A 21,900-nucleotide genomic window follows, 5' to 3' on the forward strand; every position below is an offset into this window, starting at 1 on the left:
GATTTTCTCTCTACATAAATTATACAAAAAGTAGAAAAGAAGACCTCATTTGTGCTCAAACTACATGAGGGAGCTAAATCAACCATAACTAAAATGTGGATTTCAGCATATCTAATTCAGAGATGACTTTGTAAGCTCTGAACTCAGAATGTTAGCACTCAAGTTGATTTTAGTTGATTTTATGTCAGTTTTCTTCTTGTACATTGGCAGCAGACAGAAGTCCAGTGGTACCTTGGGTTACAGATGCTTCAGGTTACATACGCTTCGGGTTATAGACTACGCTAACCTGGAAATCTACCTCGGGTTAAGAACTTTGCTTCAGGATGAGAACAGAAATCGTGCTCCGGCAGCGCGGCAGCAGCAGGAGGCCCCATTAGCTAAAGGTTAAGAACAGTTCCAGGTTAAGAACGGACCTCCGGAACAAATTAAGTACTTAACCCGAGGTACCACTGTAGAAGATTCTGTTCCTTTTAGACCAACACTCACATCACAATATGTTCTACAAAACACAATTGAAGATAAAAAAAACCACTTATGTAGAATGAAGAAGCTCCCTTCTCTCCTGCCAATCTACCCTGATTGTATCCCAGTTCGAGTAGGGGTGAATACTGTAGCATAAAATTATACACCTACAAACCTAGTGTAAGGGCTACATGTGGAGATGAAGGCCCTGAAGACTATGGAGATGCCTGGAAACCTAAAATTATGTTTGTGTGTATGTATTGAGACGAATAATCCTAAGAAGAAGTTTTATGAAGATTTAGAGTAAGAGGCCTGGGTTATGTGACCAGGAGTAAAGGCACTGGACACTGCAAATCCTAGTGAAAATGAAGGTTAATATTAACTGTGGTTAAGAGATCAACCCCAGCCCTGAGACTTGCTCATATGCATTTCATATACTTTTTGAAAAGCAACCTGATCAATTTATGCTCTAATTTACTGAGGTCATTTACTGAACATTTACTGAGGTCATGTTCAAAGAAAGGTCCTGTAAGGGATATATATATATATCCCCAATCACAAATGGGTAAGGCTTAGTATGATCTTCTGAAATAAGGAGTAAGTGAACTTAATAAAAATAAATAAATGCTGAGATAAAGCCACAGTCAAGTTATGTATCATAACATAGGATATGATAGCTTCTGGTCACATGTTTTTCTTTTTTTTTTTTTTTATAATATATTTATTGAAGTTTTCAAATAAAGCATATATTAGATAAGCACCACTTATCATTGTCCATTTAACATCTCTCAATTGTTACATGGGACTCCCCCACACCTCCCGCATACACTTACATCATTATTAAATTAATTTCAAACAAATTATCATTTAACTCATCTTAATTAATAATCTTAATTTGGTTTGACATATAATTCAGCCTTAAATCTAATTTAATGGTAGACAATTGTCTGCACTGGCATCCAATTCAGCACTCAGCCAAATTACAATATTTTTGTAAATAAATCTTAAATTTCCTCCAGTCTTCTTCCATCCTTTCTTCTCCCTGGTCTCGAATTCTGCCGGTCATCTCGGCTAATTGCATATAGTCCATCAGTTGCATCTGCCATTCTTCCACAGTGGGTAGCTCCTGAGTTTTCCAATTCTTGGCAATTAATATTCTTGCTGCTGTTGTTGCGTACAAAAAGAATGTTCTGTCCTTTTTTAACACACTCTGGCCGACAATACCCAGGAGAAAGGCCTCTGATTTCTTAGTAAAGGTGTATTTAAACACCTTTTTTAATTCATTATATATCTTCTCCCAAAAGGCCTTCACTCTAGGGCAGGTCCACCAGAGGTGAAAAAATGTTCCTTCATTTTCCTTACATTTCCAACATTTGCTATCAGACGAATGGTATATTTTAGCCAGTTTAACAGGGGTCATGTACCATCTATACATCATTTTCATCACATTTTCCTTCAACGCATTACATGCAGTGAAGTTCAGCCCAGAGGTCCACAACCTTTCCCAATCTTCAAACATAATATTATACCCAATATCCTGCGCCCATTTTATCATTGTTGATTTTACCATTTCGTCATGTGTGTTCCATTTCAGCAGCAAGTTATACATTCTTGAAAGTACCTTAGTCTTAGGTTCTAACAGTTCAGTTTCTAACTTTGACTTTTCCACTTGGAATCCTAGCTTTTTGTCATTTTTAAACACTTCTTTAATCTGAGCATAGTGTAACCAGTCTCGCACTTTGTCTCTCATCTTTTCTAAACTCTGCAATTTCCAGTTGTCACCATCCTTTTCTATTATCTCCCAATATTTTGGCCAGTTGGCCTCCATATTGGCTCTTTTCCGAGCCTTAGCCTCCAGGGGTGACAGCCACCTCGGAGTTTTATTCTCCAGTAAGTCTTTATATTTTGTCCAGACATTAAAAACTGATTTTCTGACAATATGGTTCTTGAAGGCCTTATTTATCTTAGCTTTATCATACCATAAATATGCATGCCATCCAAACGCATTATTAAAACCTTCCAAATCCAAGACATCCGTATCTTCAAGAAGTAACCAATCTTTTAACCAGCAGAAAGCTGCAGCTTCATAATACAACTTTAAATCTGGCAGGGCAAAGCCCCCTCTTTCTTTCGCATCTGTTAATATTTTAAATTTGATTCTGGGCTTTTTGCCCTGCCAGACAAATTTAGAAATATCTTTCTGCCACTTCCGGAAGCACTCTGTCTTGTCTACAATCTGCAGTGTCTGAAACAAAAATAACATTTTTGGCAATACATTCATCTTGATGGCAGCTATTCGGCCTAACAAAGAAAGTTTTAGTCTTGACCAACTATCCAAGTCTCTCTTAATCTCTGACCAACATTTTTCATAATTATCTTTAAATAAACTCAGATTTTTTGCTGTTATGTTTACCCCTAGGTATTTAACTTTTTTAACCACATTTAGTTCTGTCTCTTTCTGAAGCTGTTCCAACTCAATATCTGTCACGTTTTTCCCCAAAACTTTAGTTTTTTGCTTATTTAACTTAAATCCTGCCACTCGACCAAAGTTTTGAATCAGTTGTAGTACTCTTTTCAAACTAGACTCCGGCTCCTGTAATGTCAGAACTAGGTCATCTGCAAAAGCTTTAAGTTTATATTGTTTCGCTCCGACCTGAATCCCTTCCACCAACCGGTCCCCCCTAATCATATTCAGGAGCACTTCCAGAACCGAAATAAACAGTAATGGGGAAATCGGGCAGCCTTGTCGTGTACCTTTTTCAATTTTAAACTCTTCTGTAACCACATTGTTAACTATCAGTTTAGCCTTTTGTTCTGAATATATTGCCTCAATCCCGTTCTCAAACCCCCGTCCCACTCCCATTTCTTTTAAATTCCCCTTCATAAATTTCCAAGATATGTTGTCAAAGGCTTTCTCCGCGTCTATAAAAATTAAAACTGCTTTAGTGTTTATGTTTGTTTGTAAAAGTTCCAATATGTCTATGATGTTCCTTGTGTTAGTAAACATATGTCTGCCCGGGAGAAAGCCTGCCTGGTCTTTATGGATTATCTCACTTAAAACTTTCTTAAATCTTCGTGCCAAAACATCTGCAAATATTTTGTAATCCACATTTAAAAGGGAGATGGGACGGTAATTCTTGAGTTGTGTCTTTTCAGTTTCTGACTTTGGAATCAATGTGATAAATGCTTCTTTCCACGATTCAGGCGCCTTCTTCCCCTCCATTATTTCATTACTGACCTCCAACAAAGGTTGTATCAAATAATCCTTCAATGTCTTATAGTAGTTAGAGGTCAGTCCATCTGGCCCTGGTGATTTGCCCTGTTTCAGACTCAGGATGGCCTGTTCAATCTCTTGTCGTGTTATTTTGCCATTTAAAATTGTTCTATTTTCTTCTGACAGCTTTGCTAATCCATTTCTCTCCAAAAATTGTGTAATCTCTATTTCATCTTGTGGCCCTTGAGTATATAACTTTTTAAAATACCTCTGGAAGCACTTTCTAATCTCTCCCGGGTTCTGAATGTTCCTTCCTTCAACCTCTAAGTTTGTTACTGTATTTAATCTTTGTCTCCTTTTCAACTGCCAAGCTAGCAGTTTCCCACATTTATTTGCCGATTCAAAAGTTTTTTGTTTCATTGTTTTAATCTTCCATTCTATTTCCTGATTTATCAGCTTGGAATATTGCGCCTGATAAAGTTTAATTTCTCTCAGAATCGGTTGGGACTTCGGATTAGATCTTAACTTCTTCTCCAACTCTTTGATACTTTCCAGAATTTTATCTTTCTTTTCATTTTGCAGTCTTTTCTTTAAGGAATTCTGTTGAATCAAGAACCCTCTCATCACAGCTTTACTTGCATCCCAGATAGTTCTTTTTTCCACCGTAGTGTTCAAATTAATCTCAAAATAGTCCTTTAAGGTTTTTTGGGCCTTCTTTACAATTCTTTGGTCTCTAAACAGGCCATCATTCATCTTCCATCTAAAGGAGCCGATTGGGATCAATGTCATATCCATTCTCAAGGCGTTATGGTCGGAGCATGTTTTGGGGCAGATTTCCACCTTCCTCACCTTAGGTGCCAGACTTCTAGTTATCCATATTTGGTCGATTCGTGTCCAAGTCAGTTGAGCTTCAGAAAAGAATGTTCCTTCTCTTCCCAGGGGGTTTCTAACTCTCCAGATGTCAACCCAGTCCATATTGTCAGTCATTTCAAAAAAAGTCTTAGGTAGTCTTCCCTCTTTAGTAATGTTCTGGTTCTGTGACTTATCCATATTTGTTGATACGACCCCGTTCATGTCCCCCATCATGATGACGTTGTTGTAATCCAGATAATCCAGCATGGTCTCGTGCAACTTCTTATAAAAATCCGATTTTCCTTCATTTGGAGCATAAATTCCTAATATCAAAATTTTTTCTCCTTGATACTGTACTTCTATTGCGAGGATTCTTCCACTTTCATCTTTAAAGAGAAATTTTGGTGAAAGGCTCTCTTTTGCATAGATCACTACACCTCTCTTTTTAACTGTATCCGATGATATAAATTCTTGACCAAGCCTTTTATTTATTAACACCTTTCTATGGAGCCTAATCACATGTGTTTCTTGTAAGCATATAATGTCCAATTGTTCCTTTTTTAAAATATGAAAAATTTTAGACCTTTTTTCGGGACTGTTACAGCCATTTATGTTCCAGCTCAAAAGCTGCAGAGACATCCTGGATAGGTCTGGTTATTCTTTCTGGGGTGGTACCTTGTTCTCCGGTCCTTGAGGATCCGAGGGGGCGGGCTCCCCTGGAAGTTCTGGCGCTGGCAATCCAAGTCCTTTGTGGAGGTCTTCTCCGTGTGCTCCCAAAAACTTGTCTCTATCTTCCACTGTTTTGATTTTGATCTTTCTCCCTCTGTAGGTAAAGGATAATCCTTGTGGAAACTCCCACCTGAAGATAATTGCGTTGCTTCTCAACAGTCTTGCCAATTCCGTGTAGTTAGATCTAAGGTCCAGCAACTGCTTAGGAATGTCCTTGTAGATTTCAATTCTCTTGCCCAAAATGTCTAGTGACTTTTCGTAGTGCAGGCCCAAAATCTTGTCCCTTTCCTCCTTTGATCTCAGTGTTATCAAACAATCTCTGGGCTTCTCTGTCCTTCTGACTCTGCCAAGCCTGAAAGCAGATACAATTTTAAAGTCTTTTTCCTCTAACTTCCAAAACTTGGCAAATTCCTTAGTTAGAAATTCAATAAAATTATCTTCTTCCACCTCTGGTATTGACCGTATCCTCAAGTTGGTCTCCCTGTTTCGCAGTTCTGTCATCAAAAAGTAAATCTGATGTTCTCCAACTTGTTTGCTGAGTGGTCTTACTTCTTTCTCAAGTTCTTCCAATCTTTGACTAGTATCTTCAGCCAGTTTACGATTTTCACCTACAGCCTCCTTTAATTCTCCAATAGACTGGGCATTCTGTGCAACTTGTCCAGTCAGCTTATTCAAGCTTTCTGTGTTCTGTTCAATTTTAGCTGTATGCAAATCAGCCTTCTTGTCCAGAGCCTCCAGTTTCTCCAAAATTTTCTCCAAGACAGAGCTACTTGTCCCTGAAGCCATATCTCCCAGGTGCAGCTCCTCTGTCTCACCCTCCCCTGCCTGTATTAGGGAGGCCGCCTCTATGTCTGGAGGCAAAGTGGAAGGCAAGGCCGGCACAGAAGATCTACGCTGTGAGGCTGCAGATAAAGTTAGAGTTGTTTGTTTAGTCCTTCCTCTTCTCCTTGCGCCACTCATTCCAAAGTTATCTGTAATCCAAGGTCAATCCAAGTTGTTCCCATGAGAAAGCAGAGTCCCAGATACAATAGTCAAACAGAGGCCGGGAAAGGGAAAGTAAAACAAAGTCACTGCTGTAAGTCCAAAATCCTCTAGAGGGAGCTTAATACGTCTTCAGGGAAAAGATCAAATCCAAGTTAGACTTATAAATTTAAATCCATGTCTATCGCCTCCACAATGTATTATTTTTAGCAGAGTAAAACTTAAAACAAAACAGTGTTTCTTACAGTGCCTTGACTGCAACAGTTTCAAAGTATCCAGTTCCAACTCAGAATGTTTCAAAACCTGAATTCAATGTATCCAAAGTTGCAAACTGGTGCTCATCCAGGCAGCTCCAGCACCAGAGATTCTTATTTATTTTATAATCCACTGGTGCCACAGAAGAAGGATATCAATGCACCCCGAATATGACCAGCAAAAGTCAATAGCTCAAAGTCTTTCACTCAGAAAACTGCTTTAACAGGGTGCCAGCATTTAGTTAACGCATAACTTTTTGTCTCCACTCCTCCTGCTCTTTGCTTAAAGTTCAGTATAGCGGGAGATGGGCTTCCTGCTTATCCTCACTCCGTTTTCAGCCAGATTTCAACTTTTTAAAAAAGTTTTAAAAGTTTCATAAAGTTCTCAAAAAGTTTCAGAAAGTTGACAAAAGTTTCAGGAAGTTTTCAATGTCCAAATTTACTCACGGGTTGTAGTTTCCAAAGTTCAGAAAAGTTGCAGGAAGAAAGGACAGCGCTGACCGGCAACAGCAACGCGGCTTCACTTCGCTGTTTGCGCAACGACCCACAGCGCCGCTACCCCCTCCGCGATCCGGAGCCCCTTACGGGGTCCCTTCAGCGTTTTGGGGGCTGCTTCTGGCGCCCGCCGGGTCCCGAGACCACAGGCTTCTGCCACCTGTGGTTTTCCTGAATGGGTCTCCGCTTCGCCGTAGCGGACGACCCGTTTACAGCGGAGCTCCCTTCTCCTTACTCGGAGAAGGCAGCCATTACCGGTCGCGCCGCCTCCGGAAGTCGGTGGTCACATGTTTTTCACCCAGACTAAAAAAAGTTTGCACATTTAGATAATATTTAGCATTTGCATTGTTGCCCTTAGCAGAAAAGAGTCAGTGCTAACATAGCACTATCTATGTAAGGGGGCGGGTCCTAAAGTCTAAGACTCTTACCCAAAGGATCATCATTTTCATACAAGTAAGGTCTAGCTCTTAATTAAAAACATTTCATTGTATATTAGCAACTTTCTGATTGCTTGTTACACATATACTTTTTTTAAAAAACAACCCATGCCTTAAATAGACTAAATTAGAATTTGCATTTGAAGGAGACAATGTTGTATAACAAAGAGTCTGATGCACTCTTGAAAGGATCAGTGGAATGGAAGTGAAGCACTTAAAGTTTTGCTCATGCAAGCTAGATATTTTATATTGAGCGCTGTTAAATCTAGGAGGCAGGTAATTACTTTCAGGCTATATAATAAACAAATTACTTTTATTGCACCAGAGTTGCTGAAGTTAAAGTTTTGTTTTTGTCCATGCTTCTATATTTCCACATTTTTGTGTGTTTTCGACGATAAGTAGCACTTTAAAAGTTTGCTGACAAAACACTTGCATTAATGAGCTGCTCTTTTCTTTAAGGGGATTGAGAAGCTTTTCGTAATAGCATGACAGCAGGATACAAACCTCTCAGAAAGTTCTTAGAGAAATATTCTAACATAAAAAGGTAAAGAGATGTTGGTTTATTCTGCTTGCATCATGTAATACTCAACCTATTTACTGACTTCTGAGAAAGTAGTATATTGATGTCTAAATATCAAAGTAACTGGTTCGCTGTAAAGGCAATATATAGACTGATCTCATTGTTTTGATCTTTTACCTTTATTTTCACTCTGCAAATCTTAATAATTGTCATATACATTTGAAAACTGGTATAAAGCAGAACAGATTCGCATTTAAAATTCATTTGCTGAAGAATATGTGTGCAATGTATACTAATATACTTCCTGTTTAAATTGTTCCATTTGTAGCAGCTATTTCTGTCAGGCATAAAATTCAGTATGTAGATATTTCACATACCTTTTGTTTGATGATCATGTCATTGATTTCGTCAAGATCGCCTACAGTCACTATTTGGGATTTTATCACTCGATCCAATAGAGAAAGCCAGTCAGTGAGGTCTGCCCATGCCTTATTGAATTCAGCCAGGGCTGGCACCTCCAGAAGCAAAGATGATGGCATTTCTTGTTTGGAGATGGTAGTTTCCTTGGTTACCAGAGTTTGCGTTACCACAGTAACAGTTTGGCCAGGAGAAGTTACTGAAAGGGAAGAAAAATGCAGTGACATTGAATAAAAAAGCTAAGATCAATAATTTAATTTACTGACATAGTTATTCACTATAATGATAATTTTAGCAAATTCACGTGATGTCTACGTTAACCGTGGACACCAAGGGTATTCTCTTTCCTTTAAAGTCATTGATATGTATTTATCTGTTGTTGTTTTTAATGTAAAATATTTGGAAGCCACCTGCAAGGATAAAAACCTTTCCAAGGCAGCTTACAGAACAAAAGAATAAAATACAACCAATACAACAACAACAACAAAATCATTAATAAAAACCAGCAACAGCATCAAAGCAAACATCCAATCCAACAAATTAAGATACAGCTCAGGAAAAAGCAAGCAAGAATAGGTGGGCTTTTAGGGGTTTCCTAACATCCTGTAATGATGTGTCTTTTTGGACCCCAGCTAGTAATGAGCTCTGTTTATGATGTTAAAATGCAGGCAGGGTGAAGGCAGTTCTTTAAAAAACTTGTACCCAAACCGTTTAGGGCAAAAGTGGGTAACCTTTTGCAGCCCCAGTGCCACATTCATTTTGAGTAACCCTTTGGGGGTCATGGGCAGGGCCTGGGCTAAAAGTGGAAGGTGAAGGACCATAAATTTGATCTGACTTGATAACCTCACCCCTTACTAAGGGTACCTAAAATCCACACTAATTAGCTGCTAGTAAGCAATGACTCCTAGGCTGTTAGCCATGGACTCCAAGTCTCATGTTACACACAAAAGTATGCAGGAAACAACCACTGGCATGTTACCTTGCTGCAAAGAAGCAATGGAAGGATATAATTTGGAGTGTGAAAATGGTGGGGTCAGTGGCGTAGCGTGGGTTGTCAGCACCCGGGGCAAGGCAAGTAATTTGCGCCCCCTAACCCGTGGATTTGCGCCCCCTAACCCGTGGATTTGCGCCCCCTAACCTGTGGATTTGCCCTAACCCCAGATGTTGCGCCCGGTGCGGCCGGCCCCCCTGCATCCCCCACGCTACGCCACTGGGTGGGGTTCTTCAGCCCTTCCACAACCCATGATACAGCAGTTTTATTTTGCATTTTGGGTGTTGTACTCTATCTTACAATTATCCTGAAAATATTATTATCTTATAACTAATGTTGTTGCGGGGGCTGAAGCTTGTGTAAGCCACCTTGTGAGTTCCTGACAAAGGTGATATTTGAATGTATCCACACTTCACTCAGAGTAATTCTCATGGAAACAAATAAAACCTCAGAAAGAAGAAACACCATGATGAATCTGCAGAAGGACAACTGGACACCTTCATCTGCCCCAGCTGCAACAAAACATGTACAGTATCTCCCATATCAGTCTCTATAGCCACAGCAGATGCTGTAATCTTCCAATAGATTTACTTCACCTCCAAAGGCGAAGTCAACTCCTCTACCGTCTCCCAAAACAGATGGATGCCAACCACTAGCTACCAGGTAGCTATGTGCAGGACAGCAAACTAAAATTTATTTTAGCTGCCTATAATGAAATTTCTATTTTTTTCTAGCTAAATGTAATCTCTATATGTTAAGTGCTACATTTCCTCCTTTAATATATATTGGATTCAAGACTTGGTAGAAAAAAACTATAAAAACCAAGTTCAAAAAAAACCTTGGAACTACTGGCTGCATATTAATCGACCAGATGTGGAGCAACAAAACCAGCTACATTAGGACACAACAGTTTGCTAATGTCTCCATGGCAACCTCTCCTGTTATCTTAGAAGAAAGCATCAAAAGTTATCCTGCCATGAGCAAATGGTAAGCTGAAAAGATGCTTCTGTTGATCCTTTCCCAACTTTTTGAGGTAGCTGCTACGAGCAGACACAAAGCATCTAGGATATAATTCAACAATTAATGTACTAGATGTGCATAGCTAAGAAACAATTTGCATAATAGGTTGCAGGGAGTAAATGTTATTTATATGCACCAGTCTAAACACATAGAATATCTGTGTAAATAACCCCACAAAAATTACTATCCTGCAAGATTATTTATTAGCCTGCTTAGATGCTACCAGAGCTTGCATTTCCTTACATAGTGAGTTTAACCCACTTCTTCTTAGCCACAACAGATACACAGATGACTAGTCTCTTAGTAGCGCAATAATAAAATTTGCCTTCTATAAAGTGAATGGGGGAAGAAATGACTGGCCCCTCCACAAGGTTGTCCACATGGAAGTCCTGGTTGTCTATGAGTTCCAGGCACATGGTTAAATACATAGTGGGCAAAGAATGCTTGCAACCCAGTACAGTGGTGCCTCTGGTTATGAACTTAATTCATTCTGGAGGTCCGTTCATAACCTGAAACCGTTCTTAACCTGAGGTACCACTTTAGCTTATGGGGCCTCCCGCTGCCACTGCATGATTTCTGTTCTCATCCTGAGGTAAAATCCTTAACAAGAGGTACTACTTCTGGGTTAGCGGAGTTTGCAGCCCGAAGTGTTTGTAACCCGAGGTGTTTGTAACCCAAGGTACCACTGTACTATCTCCCCACAGGTGTACGAAACATTGACATTAAAATATTCTGCATGTATAGACCAACACATGCAGCTGGAAAATGTGCAGATTTATCCTGTGCCTACAAAAGAGAGGGGTTTTTTGGTAACAGCCACAAACAATGAATATCAGCTGTTTTCCTTCATGAAAAATGGTGCACTTATATAATGAGCATAACTATGGAATCAAATGTCACGGATTTCAGCTTTGCCAACTTGTACAGCCTTTAAAGAATATTTGCAGTAATACATTGAAATCAATGTGCTTATATACAAAATACAGCTCACATTTTCAGAAAACTAGGCAGAAAGTAAAAGAAAGGAGTATGTGAACCATATATGTTAGATTGAATTCACCAATTTGTTGTGTCCTGAAGAACTGGCTCAAAATATTTTGCTACATGAGACAAGGAACAAGGAACAAGGTGACACCCCTTTCCATTCTGCGACTGGATTGGAAAGCTGATTCTTACTTTAATACAGTGGTACCTCGGTTTAAGAACAGCCCGGTTTAAGAACCATTCGGTTTACGAACTCAGCAAAACAGGAAGCAGTGTCCCAATCTGTGAACTTTACCTTGGTCGAAGAACGGAATCCAAATGGTGGAAGGGCACCAGCGGCAGGAGGCCTCATTAGGGAAAGCACGCCTCAGTTTAAGAACAGTTTCTGTTCAAGAATGCACTTCTGGAACGGATTAAGTTCGTAAACCGAGGTACCACTGTACTGGCAATGGAAGAATAGCCACCACCACACTGAGGGCATCAACCCAGCTTAAAGGGTGCAAAGCTATTCTCTTCTGTTATTGAACAGGAAGGAATGGCAGGGAGGGGCTACCATTGCTGCTCACCCACATACACACACTCCAGCTGCCTCAATCTGCCTAATGGTAGTGCCTGCCCTGATGACCTGTCTTTTGAATGTAGCAGTTTATTTTACTAGAAATATACATGAGAAAACGTAATCTTAATATAGCATACTAAAAAATAACAGCAGTAAGTACTAATAGCCAAACTCAAGTTAGGTTCAGTAAATAGCACTTAGGCCAAGGGAAGTTAAATGAAATATCTTGTGCTATTATCCTAAAGCTCCACATAATCCACTTATTAATTCACACACACTTTCACATAAATAGATGTAGGATACAATCACCTTCTAAGCCTCTCTGTTTATTGGCTCTGATTTAATAAAGTTAAACTGTGTACCACCTGAGCCAATTTTGAAATTCACAAAGTTCAGTCTTCAAAGCACAGCTAGAAAGCAACCCTTACCTACTTTGTTGCAGCACACACCAGACAAGTCCTCTGAGGACAATATAAGGTTATAAAAATTAAAATGCATATGCAAAATTAGTTAGACATATCTCTGCAAACTAAAACAAGCAATTTGAAAACTATTTTCTTTAATTCTCAAACTTTCAGTAGTACCTACTTCTGCTTACAACAAAAAGAACCAACACAGTGCCTTTCAGAATCTTGATTTTTATATTTTGCCTACAAGGAGTTTACCTGTGGTGAATTTTTGTACCTACTCTCCCAGAGAAAAAGATAAGATTGTCTGCACAATGACTGCCATTCCTTTCCACAATAGATAATTTTTTCATTTCACACATCAGTTACAATTTATGGTAGCAATTCCAAAATGTCATCTCATTTCATTTACCATCAGATTAGCCACCTTAAAGACAGAGGTTGGATGCTTTGGAATAAAGTCTTATGACTAATATGTTTTATACATTAATGTCAAGGAGTGAGCAACAAAGGGATGGGTAGATTTAGGGTAAGAGTGAATTTGTTTTATCCTGAAATCCAGGGGCAGGGGGAAAAACATTAATGCTGATTTCTAGGTTTTGGATGCTGCATACAATTACAAATCAATTACAAATTACAAATACAATTACAAATACTTCTTTTTTGTTGTTTAAAAAATCACTTTTGAAAAGTCAGTAGCTTTAATGCTGATTCCATCTAATTTCCCATTTTTATTTCTCCTCCACCTCAGTGTTTTACTTTTTATTTTATACAAATCAACACACTTTCTTGATAGAATAGCTCCCAAATCATCATATCAATTCCTTTCTACCCACATATTTCAAGTTACATTTAACAGCTAGGAAACTCCTTCAGGCCAACAGCAGCTTGCCTGATGGATGAACAGCCAGAGCTTTAGACAAAAGTGCTACAATTGATTATTTTTCATTTAAATATATTTTGTACTTCATCATACATCTTCACTTAGACAAATAACCTGTCTATTCAAGAAACTACATGAACAGATTATTTTAATGCATTCCAATGTATTGATTAAATTGAATAAGCAAATGATTTTGCCATTAGGCTTCTGCATATTTTAAAAGTAAAAAGGTTTATAGTGACTTACAGTTACAATACAAATTCCTTAAATATATATATATAAACTGTGTATATACAATTAGTTAAAAACTCTAAACCAGGAGTAGGCAACTGTTTTGGCCCCGCAAGCTACATCTGTATCTGGCTGCCTGGGGCAAAATTTTGACAGGTGAGAGGGACCAACCACTGATCCATCATCTGACATCATAATTTTGTCAGGTGTTTGGGAAGCACCGTGCAAATTGCTGCACTTTGACGAGTGTCAACCAGCTGATCTTCAGGCGTTAGTGCTTTGAGTAGTGCTTCCCAAACAGCAACATGCTGATGGTTTGGCATTTGGGAAGCAGAGGGGGAATGAATGAGCTCACTGAGTTTAATACTAAAGGGAGAAGAGCTGGTGTCTGTCCCATGAAGATACACACTGGGAAGGGTTAGCAAGTACTTCAGAGTAAGTGCCTTTACATTAGATCCAGGTGTTGCAGTGGATTATCTGAACCTGTGCCTGAGATTTTTTCCCTTTTTACCCTTTTTTTAATGGGATGCCTAGAGATGACGTGCTGAAACTTAATTAGGATAATATGGAGATGTTGTGGTGTATGATACAGTCAACCGTGGAAGAGGTAATGCTCCTGATCTGATGGGACCACAGTCACTTCAGGATCACAGCTTGGAATGGTGCTAGCCATGGTTCTGGATGCCCAGAAAAAGCATATTTTTCCAGCTTTGACTGCTAACTGCAGCAGTAGCAGCACCCTCTTTGGGGGAAGATATTTTGATGTGATGAAAAAGCTCTTTTTAATCCATTTTTGATATCCTAAGTCCAACTTGATCTCTGGTTGCCTCTTCCTAGGAATGCTGCCTTGACAGCATTAAGAACCATGAAACATGAGCAGTCCTTTAAAGACTAGTCTTTCATGATATATCAAATCAGTTAAAATTAATTTTGATGTAAAATTTTTGTATAAATCATTTCTCATCTCTTTATATCCAAAAATAAAACATTTGCAGAAGCTGAAACATCTCTCTTATAGACAACATAATCATGTTAACCTTTCTCTGTTCCAAAGAGAAATGTCTAAAAGATATTTCATCACAGCATGGAAGCTATGGGAATACAGCATTAAATGAGGTCAGTGAAGACTAAGTTTGAGCTGTTATTTTTCATGAACTAGATAATTTAAGCCTTTCCATGTCATTGCAGTGTGAGTAAGATGTAGAGCTTGACAAATTTCCTATGGATAATGTTTAGAACTACATGTGTGGAATTGTTTCATTTTTTTTAATATGTTACATTAAAATGCCTGCACATGTACCAAGTAAGACCTTCTCCCACTGCAACCTGAAACTGTTAGGTTGAAGCAAAACATGAGCATGCCAAATTTACCCAATGTGTTCTGCTAGTAAGCAGAGGATTTAGTTTGAACTTGCCTTTCTGGGTCAATGAACGCTGGCTGAGATGCAGTCATGACATATCCAACTGCAGAGATGAAGGTGGAAGATGAATAGGGGTAGCTTCTGACAGCTGTTTCCCAGCACAACACAACTGTTAGCTCCACAGGGATCATTCCTTGTTACAGTAAAGGTGGAAAAGTCTAGCCAATTGCAGGTAAGAACAGAGTTCATGTGGAGGGGTTGGGAGCAGTAAATAACTAAGCCAAAATGGGTTCTCTTAAAAAATAAAATATGTTTAAATAGATGCTTTGATTTATGTCAACAGCTGAATTAATTCTTTTTATGAAAATTGATGACAGTTTCGTCCCTATCTATGCTGTCTTCTTAGAATCATAGAACTGTAGCATTGGAAGGGATCCACCAGAGTCATTTAGTCCAACCCCCTGCAATGCAGGAATCTCAAATAAAGCAGACATGAAAGATGACCATCCAAGTTCTGCTTAAAACCTCAATGAAGGAGAGTCCACCACCTCCTTAAGGAGTCTGTTCCACTGTTGATCAGCTATTATTGTTGAAAGTTCTTCCTGATGTTTAGTCAGAATCTGCTTTTTTGTAACTTGAAGCCATTGGTTCAGGTTCTAGTCGCTAGAGCAGGAGAAAACAATCTTGCTCCATCTTCCTTGTGACAGCCCTTTGGATATTTGAAGAAGGATATCATATCTCCTCTAAGACTCCTCTTTACCAGTCTGAACATACCCAATACCCTCAACAATTCCTCATAAGGCTTGGTTTCCAGACTCTTGATCATCCTGGTCACCATCCTCTGCATACTCTCCAGCTTGTCAATATCCTTCTTAAATTGCAGCACCCAGAACTGGACACAGTACTACAGGTGTGGTCTGACCAAGGCAGAATAGAGTGGTACTATGATTTTCCTTAATCCAGACACTATACTTCTGTTGATGCAGCCTAGAATAGCACTAGGTTTTTTGCAGCTGCATCACACTATTGACTCACATTAAGCTTGTGGTCTACTAAGAACCCCTAGGGCTTTTTTGCATGTACTGCTGGCAAACAAGGTGTCCCCCATCTTATATTTTTGCAGCTGGTTAGCTCTGCCGAAGTGCGAACCTTACATTTGTAAGGTAACAAGCTACAGTTCTCAGGATTCTCTATTACCCTTGAAGTGGCATAAAAGTGCTTTCAATGTATGGCGTGGATACGCCTCTTGTCTCTTGAGCAAGGCTTAGATGAACAGAAGGCTCTCTTGTAGTCTTTTCTGTCCAGGAGGTTAGGTAAGCTTAGTCCAGGACCTGAGGATACAATGCTGTCTTGCAGTTTAATGGCCTATGAGATGGGGCAACTGTTCTCAGATCTAAAGGTTCCCAGTTTGACTCCTCAACATCACCTATTAGATAGTAGTCATCTCTCCTCCTCCCTCAGTTCTTGCTCAGTTAAGGGTGGTGTGAGCCCAGGGACTTCCCTGCTACTAGGATTTATGTGTGCATCACAACCCTCTGGCCACAAGCTCTAGCAAGTGTAAGGAGGATGTGAATTGCTTGCAAGCCAGAGAAAGAGATATTATTGCTAAAAATCATTATGGGAAGTTCAAACAGCGCCAACTTCTGTTCGGCATTTTTTTACCCCCCCCCCCAATTGCAGATCCAGCAGTCAAATTATTAGGGGAATTGGAGGATCAGCAAAAACTCCTTAGGGAACATATATGGCCCCTCAGGCCATGAATTAGGCACCCCTGCTATGAACTTGTAAACTTGAATCCCAAGAATCAAATTATGGCGGGTGTGCCACAAATCAGAAAACCAAAGGCAAGTTCTGCATGTATATTAAGTGATTTGAACAGAACTAGTGGAAGAAGTATGAAGGTGGGTTTTAAAAAGCTAAGCACATTTTTTCTCTTCCTTGTTCTCATACCTATTTCAGTTTAGCTGTTATGAGAAAAGATAAACTGGCTTAAACACTCTCACATGCAAACCATCCTTGCATAAAACCAGTGTCCACAAACAAGTCGCTCCTGGTTGTGGTCCTGCATGCATCAAGGGTGCTGGGAAGGAAAGAATACCTACATCCAAAACTCTGGGTCTGCTTTTCACAAAGAATAAAGTAATTTTCCACACTGGAACCATTCTTGTTTCCAGTCTTTTGCACTGCATCTTAAAAGTATGTTTCTGAATACATAAAATGGGTGTGAACTTTAAAAGACATAATCTCAATTTCAATAGCTGAAAGCTCTGCAAAAGCAATAATAGCTGAATTATCTTGAAAACGCAATACATATTCATGATTAAAATGCTGATGAGAGAAGTTTTAGAGATAAAGGCATTTAGAGATAAATGTTTAGAGATAAAACATTGCAGAAGAACTGGCTTTAAAAACAGTCAGTTGGCTGCTTCATCTCTGATGCCCAAAAAATTCGTATCTGTACCCATTTACAGCTGTGGCTTTAGCAGGCACTGACACTGATTAAGTAGTAGCCTTGACACTGATTAAAGATTATACTTTATCTTTCTAATCTGGAGTCCCATTAATAAAGTTCACACAGCCAGGACGTATTACTCCATTCAAAATCTTCCTGAAAGATAAACTGTCTCAAATTCCAGTCTCCTGTAAGTTACTGTTATTGTGGCAGCCCCTGTGAAACTTTCCTGAGGCCATGCTAAAGATGATTGATCAGCTCACCCTGATCTCTCCTCCAAAAGTGACTGCTGCTTGAGAACCTTGTGTCATAGCTCAGTGCAAAAATTCATTTTGATATCATTACAAAATAGTCTCTAAAACAACGCCGTGTCTTTCCGATTTTCTAGCTTTATCAGATCTGGACCATTGATTTTGCTTGCACAAGTTACCTGTTAGCATCTAAATAAAGACTAGGTTGTTGTTTTTATTTTGATTATGTATTTTGTGGTTTTATATTATTATTTTGTTCTGTGAACCGCCCTGAGACCTCTGGGTATAGCATAGGGCGGTACATGAATTCTATAAATATAATAATAATAACAATTACAATAACAACAACAATAATAATGGTAGAAAATATTCAATACAAGCAAACCTCCTATGTATAAAATAAAATGTTGGGGAACTATATTTTTAAATTATAGACTTTTTTTTGGTCTATTATTGTTAAGACTATTATTTTGCATATGCTATGATAGAGAAATTGGAGTCATCCAGAGAACCACACAATTCCTTGCAGCTAAACTTCTGGGGGCTGCATGCCGGTGGTAGGCAGAGTCAGTGCAAAAGCGGGTAGTGATACCCCACAGTCTTTCTCTTTCATACACACATTCATGTGGCCGTCTGTGATTAGGAGTGAACCTTTCTGCCCGTCTTACAACGTCATACAGGTGCAAATGTTCATCTGCTTTCCAAGGTGGCTAACTAGATGTCATTGTGTGAGGCTATTTCTAGATTGGGGCAAAATATGTTCAGATCTGCACACTAAAGAATACTCTTAATACTAGCGAAAGGTCACAAATATTCCTCATATAAAGCATAATTGTGTATATGTATTGCAGGAATTAATCCCAAGTGTTTGGAGTGCAACAGGATAAGTTAAATACTAAGTGCCAACATACTTTCTACTGGTTTAAATCAGACTTCCGGCTTACATGTTTTATTTTCGTGTTTATTCACTAAGCTAGTACTGTAACAAATCCATGCATTAAGACAGAGACTGAGAGAGAAAATCTTATAAAACACAGAGAATTTCAACCATTAACTAGCGTATTATGCTTTTATTCATGCAATTTTGAAGGCATAGTGTCAGCTTTTTATCCAAGTCCTTTTCATTATTTCTCCCTGTTGGTGTTGAAGCACACGCTGTGAATGACCTCCAGAGATTCCTCAAGCTATATGCAGAGAGTAAATTGAATCTGAAAGCTTTATTAGATAGATTCCAAAAGAGTAGCTGTGTTAGTCTGAACTCTTTGTCTTTTTATTAGGTGAGTTTGTCTTTCATTTTGTGTCCGATGTCAACTGTCTTGAAAATAAAACTTCTCTTGAAACAGGGTCTTGACCTTGAAAATTCTTCAAATCAAACCACTAAATTCAGTTTTGTACTATAATGTATTTGTTAAGCATGTGTGTCATGAAACTTGCCTCCCCAATGAATTATCTGAAAATCTCTCCCCCGGGATCTTAATTTCCTTAGACGATCTAAAACATTGTCAGGACTGCTACACATAGCATGAATTTCCTACACAAATATTACTAAGGATGACTTCCCAGATCCATTTGATTTGAGCTGGACAGTCATAGGCTATATAGTTTGAAATTCCAGAAAGTGATAAATTCCAATAGTACTGCTGTGCAAAGCTCAGCAATTTTTTTCATTTTTGCCATATATATGATACTCCATAGTTATGGTACTTTATGAGTGCCTAATGGCCAGTGTTTCACTGAATGGCTAATGTAAACATGAGGTCATTCATTCAGTTTTGTAAGATTTGAAGACATCTGAAAAGAGGAGGTTGTTATGAAGTCTTACTGCAAGACTCTGACTTAAGTCTGTCCTTGGATGATAACACATGGGCATGTGGAACGTGATACAAAATCAGTTAACAGACCAAACCTAAATAGGCCTCTGGCAGTCAGGCAGAAAAGAAGGTTCAGTCTGGTCTTGATTCTTGTTCAGTTGAAAATACTACCCAGCTGCATCTGTTTCCTGAGAACTAGAAAGGACAACGATTCTTGCCAGACGACTGTAGACCCCTTCTTCAGTTGTAGACTCCCTCTTTTAGGGCAGGTCCTTAGGTTTTCTGTCCAAATTGTTGAAACTTCAATGCTTCCAGCAGGTGAACATAAACTTCTAAATATTCCTTGACAAAACCTGCTCCTTATATCCTAATCTACTTCTTGAATGCATCAAGAGGAACATCTGCCATAAATATTGTTAATTACCGAAAACACTTCCAGAAATGTAATTGGAAAGTTCCTCAGAATGCAATCCTAAATATGTTTACTCAGAAGTACGTTCTACTATTTAATGAAGCTTAATCCCAGATATATGTTTACAGACTACATATATAGACTAGGTAGAGAGTTACTCCAATAAAGCACTGGTGGAATGAAGTTCCACCCATTCCACTGGTGGAATGAAGTTCCACCCTGTTACGTATGGGTGCTCACCTGAGTGAATGCACGTATGAAGAAGAGGGACTGTTCATGGTTGCCATCAAAAATATAGCCAGTTTGGACTTGTAACCACCTGGAAAATTGTTTTCTGTGATACAGTTTCCTATGTGGTTCAATAACTTTTAAACATAGCAGGAAAAATATTTTCCTGGAGTTCTGCTTGCACAGTTAAAATTACATGAACCACATAGGGAGCCATTTCTCATAATCAGTTTTCCAAGCAGTTTGTATTCTCAGTGTCAATAAGATCATCAGTGTAATGTAAAATCTATTCTTAAGTTGACACATTAGTTTTCCCAAAAATAAAATGAAAGCCTGCCCTGCCTTCATAATTACAGTGTGATTTCTATTACTGATATTCAAGTGGAATCTTTGGTTAGTGAAGTTTACAGAAATTCATATTTTAAATGTCAAACTGCTAGCTGGTACAATTTCCATTGGACAATGATTCTCCAAAATCTTGGACGGAGGTCTTCCTAAAATCCTTTAATTCAAAGTACTGGTGACTGAAATGGGAACCTTGTGCATGTGCTGAGACTTTTGAAATAGCATTCAGCCAGATAAGATTGTCCTAGTGAGAAAAATGGTTTCTGTTTATTATGCTGGAGGGTATGCTACTGCTATGGGACATTAGGAATAGTTGTACTGCTCTTTCCACGTACAAGAAATCCTTAAACAAATGTGTGAGCTAGGACAATATTAAGCTCAATACCATCAAATTGCCTTTCAATTATAAGCCTCAGACCTAGGAACAGTTATCAAATCTCACTAAAATAAAAGATGCATACTAAGAAATAAACATGGTTTAGATTAGAAAAGTAGTATCTTAAGGAATATATTAACCAATTATTATTCCAAGAGACACAATGTCTGAATCAGAACATCCGTCCACAGAAAACCCTATTGACATTTGCTATGATTCAGAAGTAAACAGCAGGGTTTTCCTGGGAATGCAGCAGGGCAAGTGAAAAACCTCTCAGACCTGTGGTTAGAAAGCATGGGACAAGCAGACATGTGGATGAGCCCATATGCAAAAAAAACAGAATGGAGGTAAAAGCAATCAAGCCATTACTGAACTGCAACATCAAATTGAATGAAAATTTAATTCCCAACTTATCTTTCAACTTTCATCTAGCACATATACTAGGAAGTAGCCTTCTTTTAAAAAAGCTCTTATCCAGCACAACCTATAAATCAATTTATGAACTAAATTTAATAATTCCATTACAGTGGTACCTCGGGTTACAAACACTTTGGGTTACAGACTCCGCTAACCCAGAAGTAGTACCTCGGGTTAAGAACTTTGCCCCAGGATGAGAACAGAAATCGCGTGTTGGCGGTGCAGTGGCAGCGGGAGGCCCCGTTAGGTAAAGTGGTACCTCAGGTTAAGAACGGACCTCTGGAACGAATTAAGTTCATAACCAGAGGTACCACTGTACTTTGTCTTAGGGTATATCTGCACCACAGATGAAGTAATACTAATTCAATAGCTATTCTTCCTTCCTAGAAAACAAATGTCAAGTATTTTCAACACCCTCCTCAAAGTATGATTCTAAACATCCTTGGAGGAAAGCCATGACAACTGAACTTAGTTTCAAATCACTATGCCTTTGTAGTGTGAATATTCCTTCAATAGGCCAATAGAGCAGCCATAGAAAATAATAAATATCAATGTTCTTTGTATGGCTTTCAGCAACAGCTTTCTCACCAGTGTTAGAAATATACCTTCATTTTAACATTTACATATAAACTTTGAAGATTACTGAAACATCAAAGTACTTACCAACAGCAGATGATACAATTCCTGAGGGCCCAGACACTGGCTTTCCTTTCAACACTTGTATTAAATGGTTTACTGCTTTCCAGTCAGTATTTAAATCTTCTAATTTTCTCTGAAATGGGAAGACAGATATATTAAACATTTCATAAAG

At 38.7% G+C, this 21,900-nt stretch overlaps 1 protein-coding gene across 20 annotated transcripts in view; it reads right to left on the reverse strand.

Annotated features, from left to right (window-relative positions):
* The window catches only part of DMD (dystrophin), a 953,416-nt gene that overhangs the window by 276,183 nt on the left and 655,333 nt on the right, over positions 1 to 21,900 (reverse strand). For all 20 annotated transcript variants that reach the window (XM_083612216.1, XM_083612211.1, XM_083612219.1 and 17 more), the window contains 2 exons: positions 21,753 to 21,861; positions 8,322 to 8,560 (listed from right to left, as the gene is read on the reverse strand). In XM_083612216.1, the coding sequence (XP_083468342.1) occupies positions 8,322 to 8,560; positions 21,753 to 21,861 (348 nt within the window). The remainder of the gene's footprint in view (positions 1 to 8,321; positions 8,561 to 21,752; positions 21,862 to 21,900) is intronic.

Source organism: Podarcis filfolensis, assembly GCF_964270895.1.
Source record: "Podarcis filfolensis genome assembly, chromosome: 4".
Classification (NCBI taxonomy): Eukaryota; Metazoa; Chordata; class Lepidosauria; order Squamata; family Lacertidae; genus Podarcis; species Podarcis filfolensis.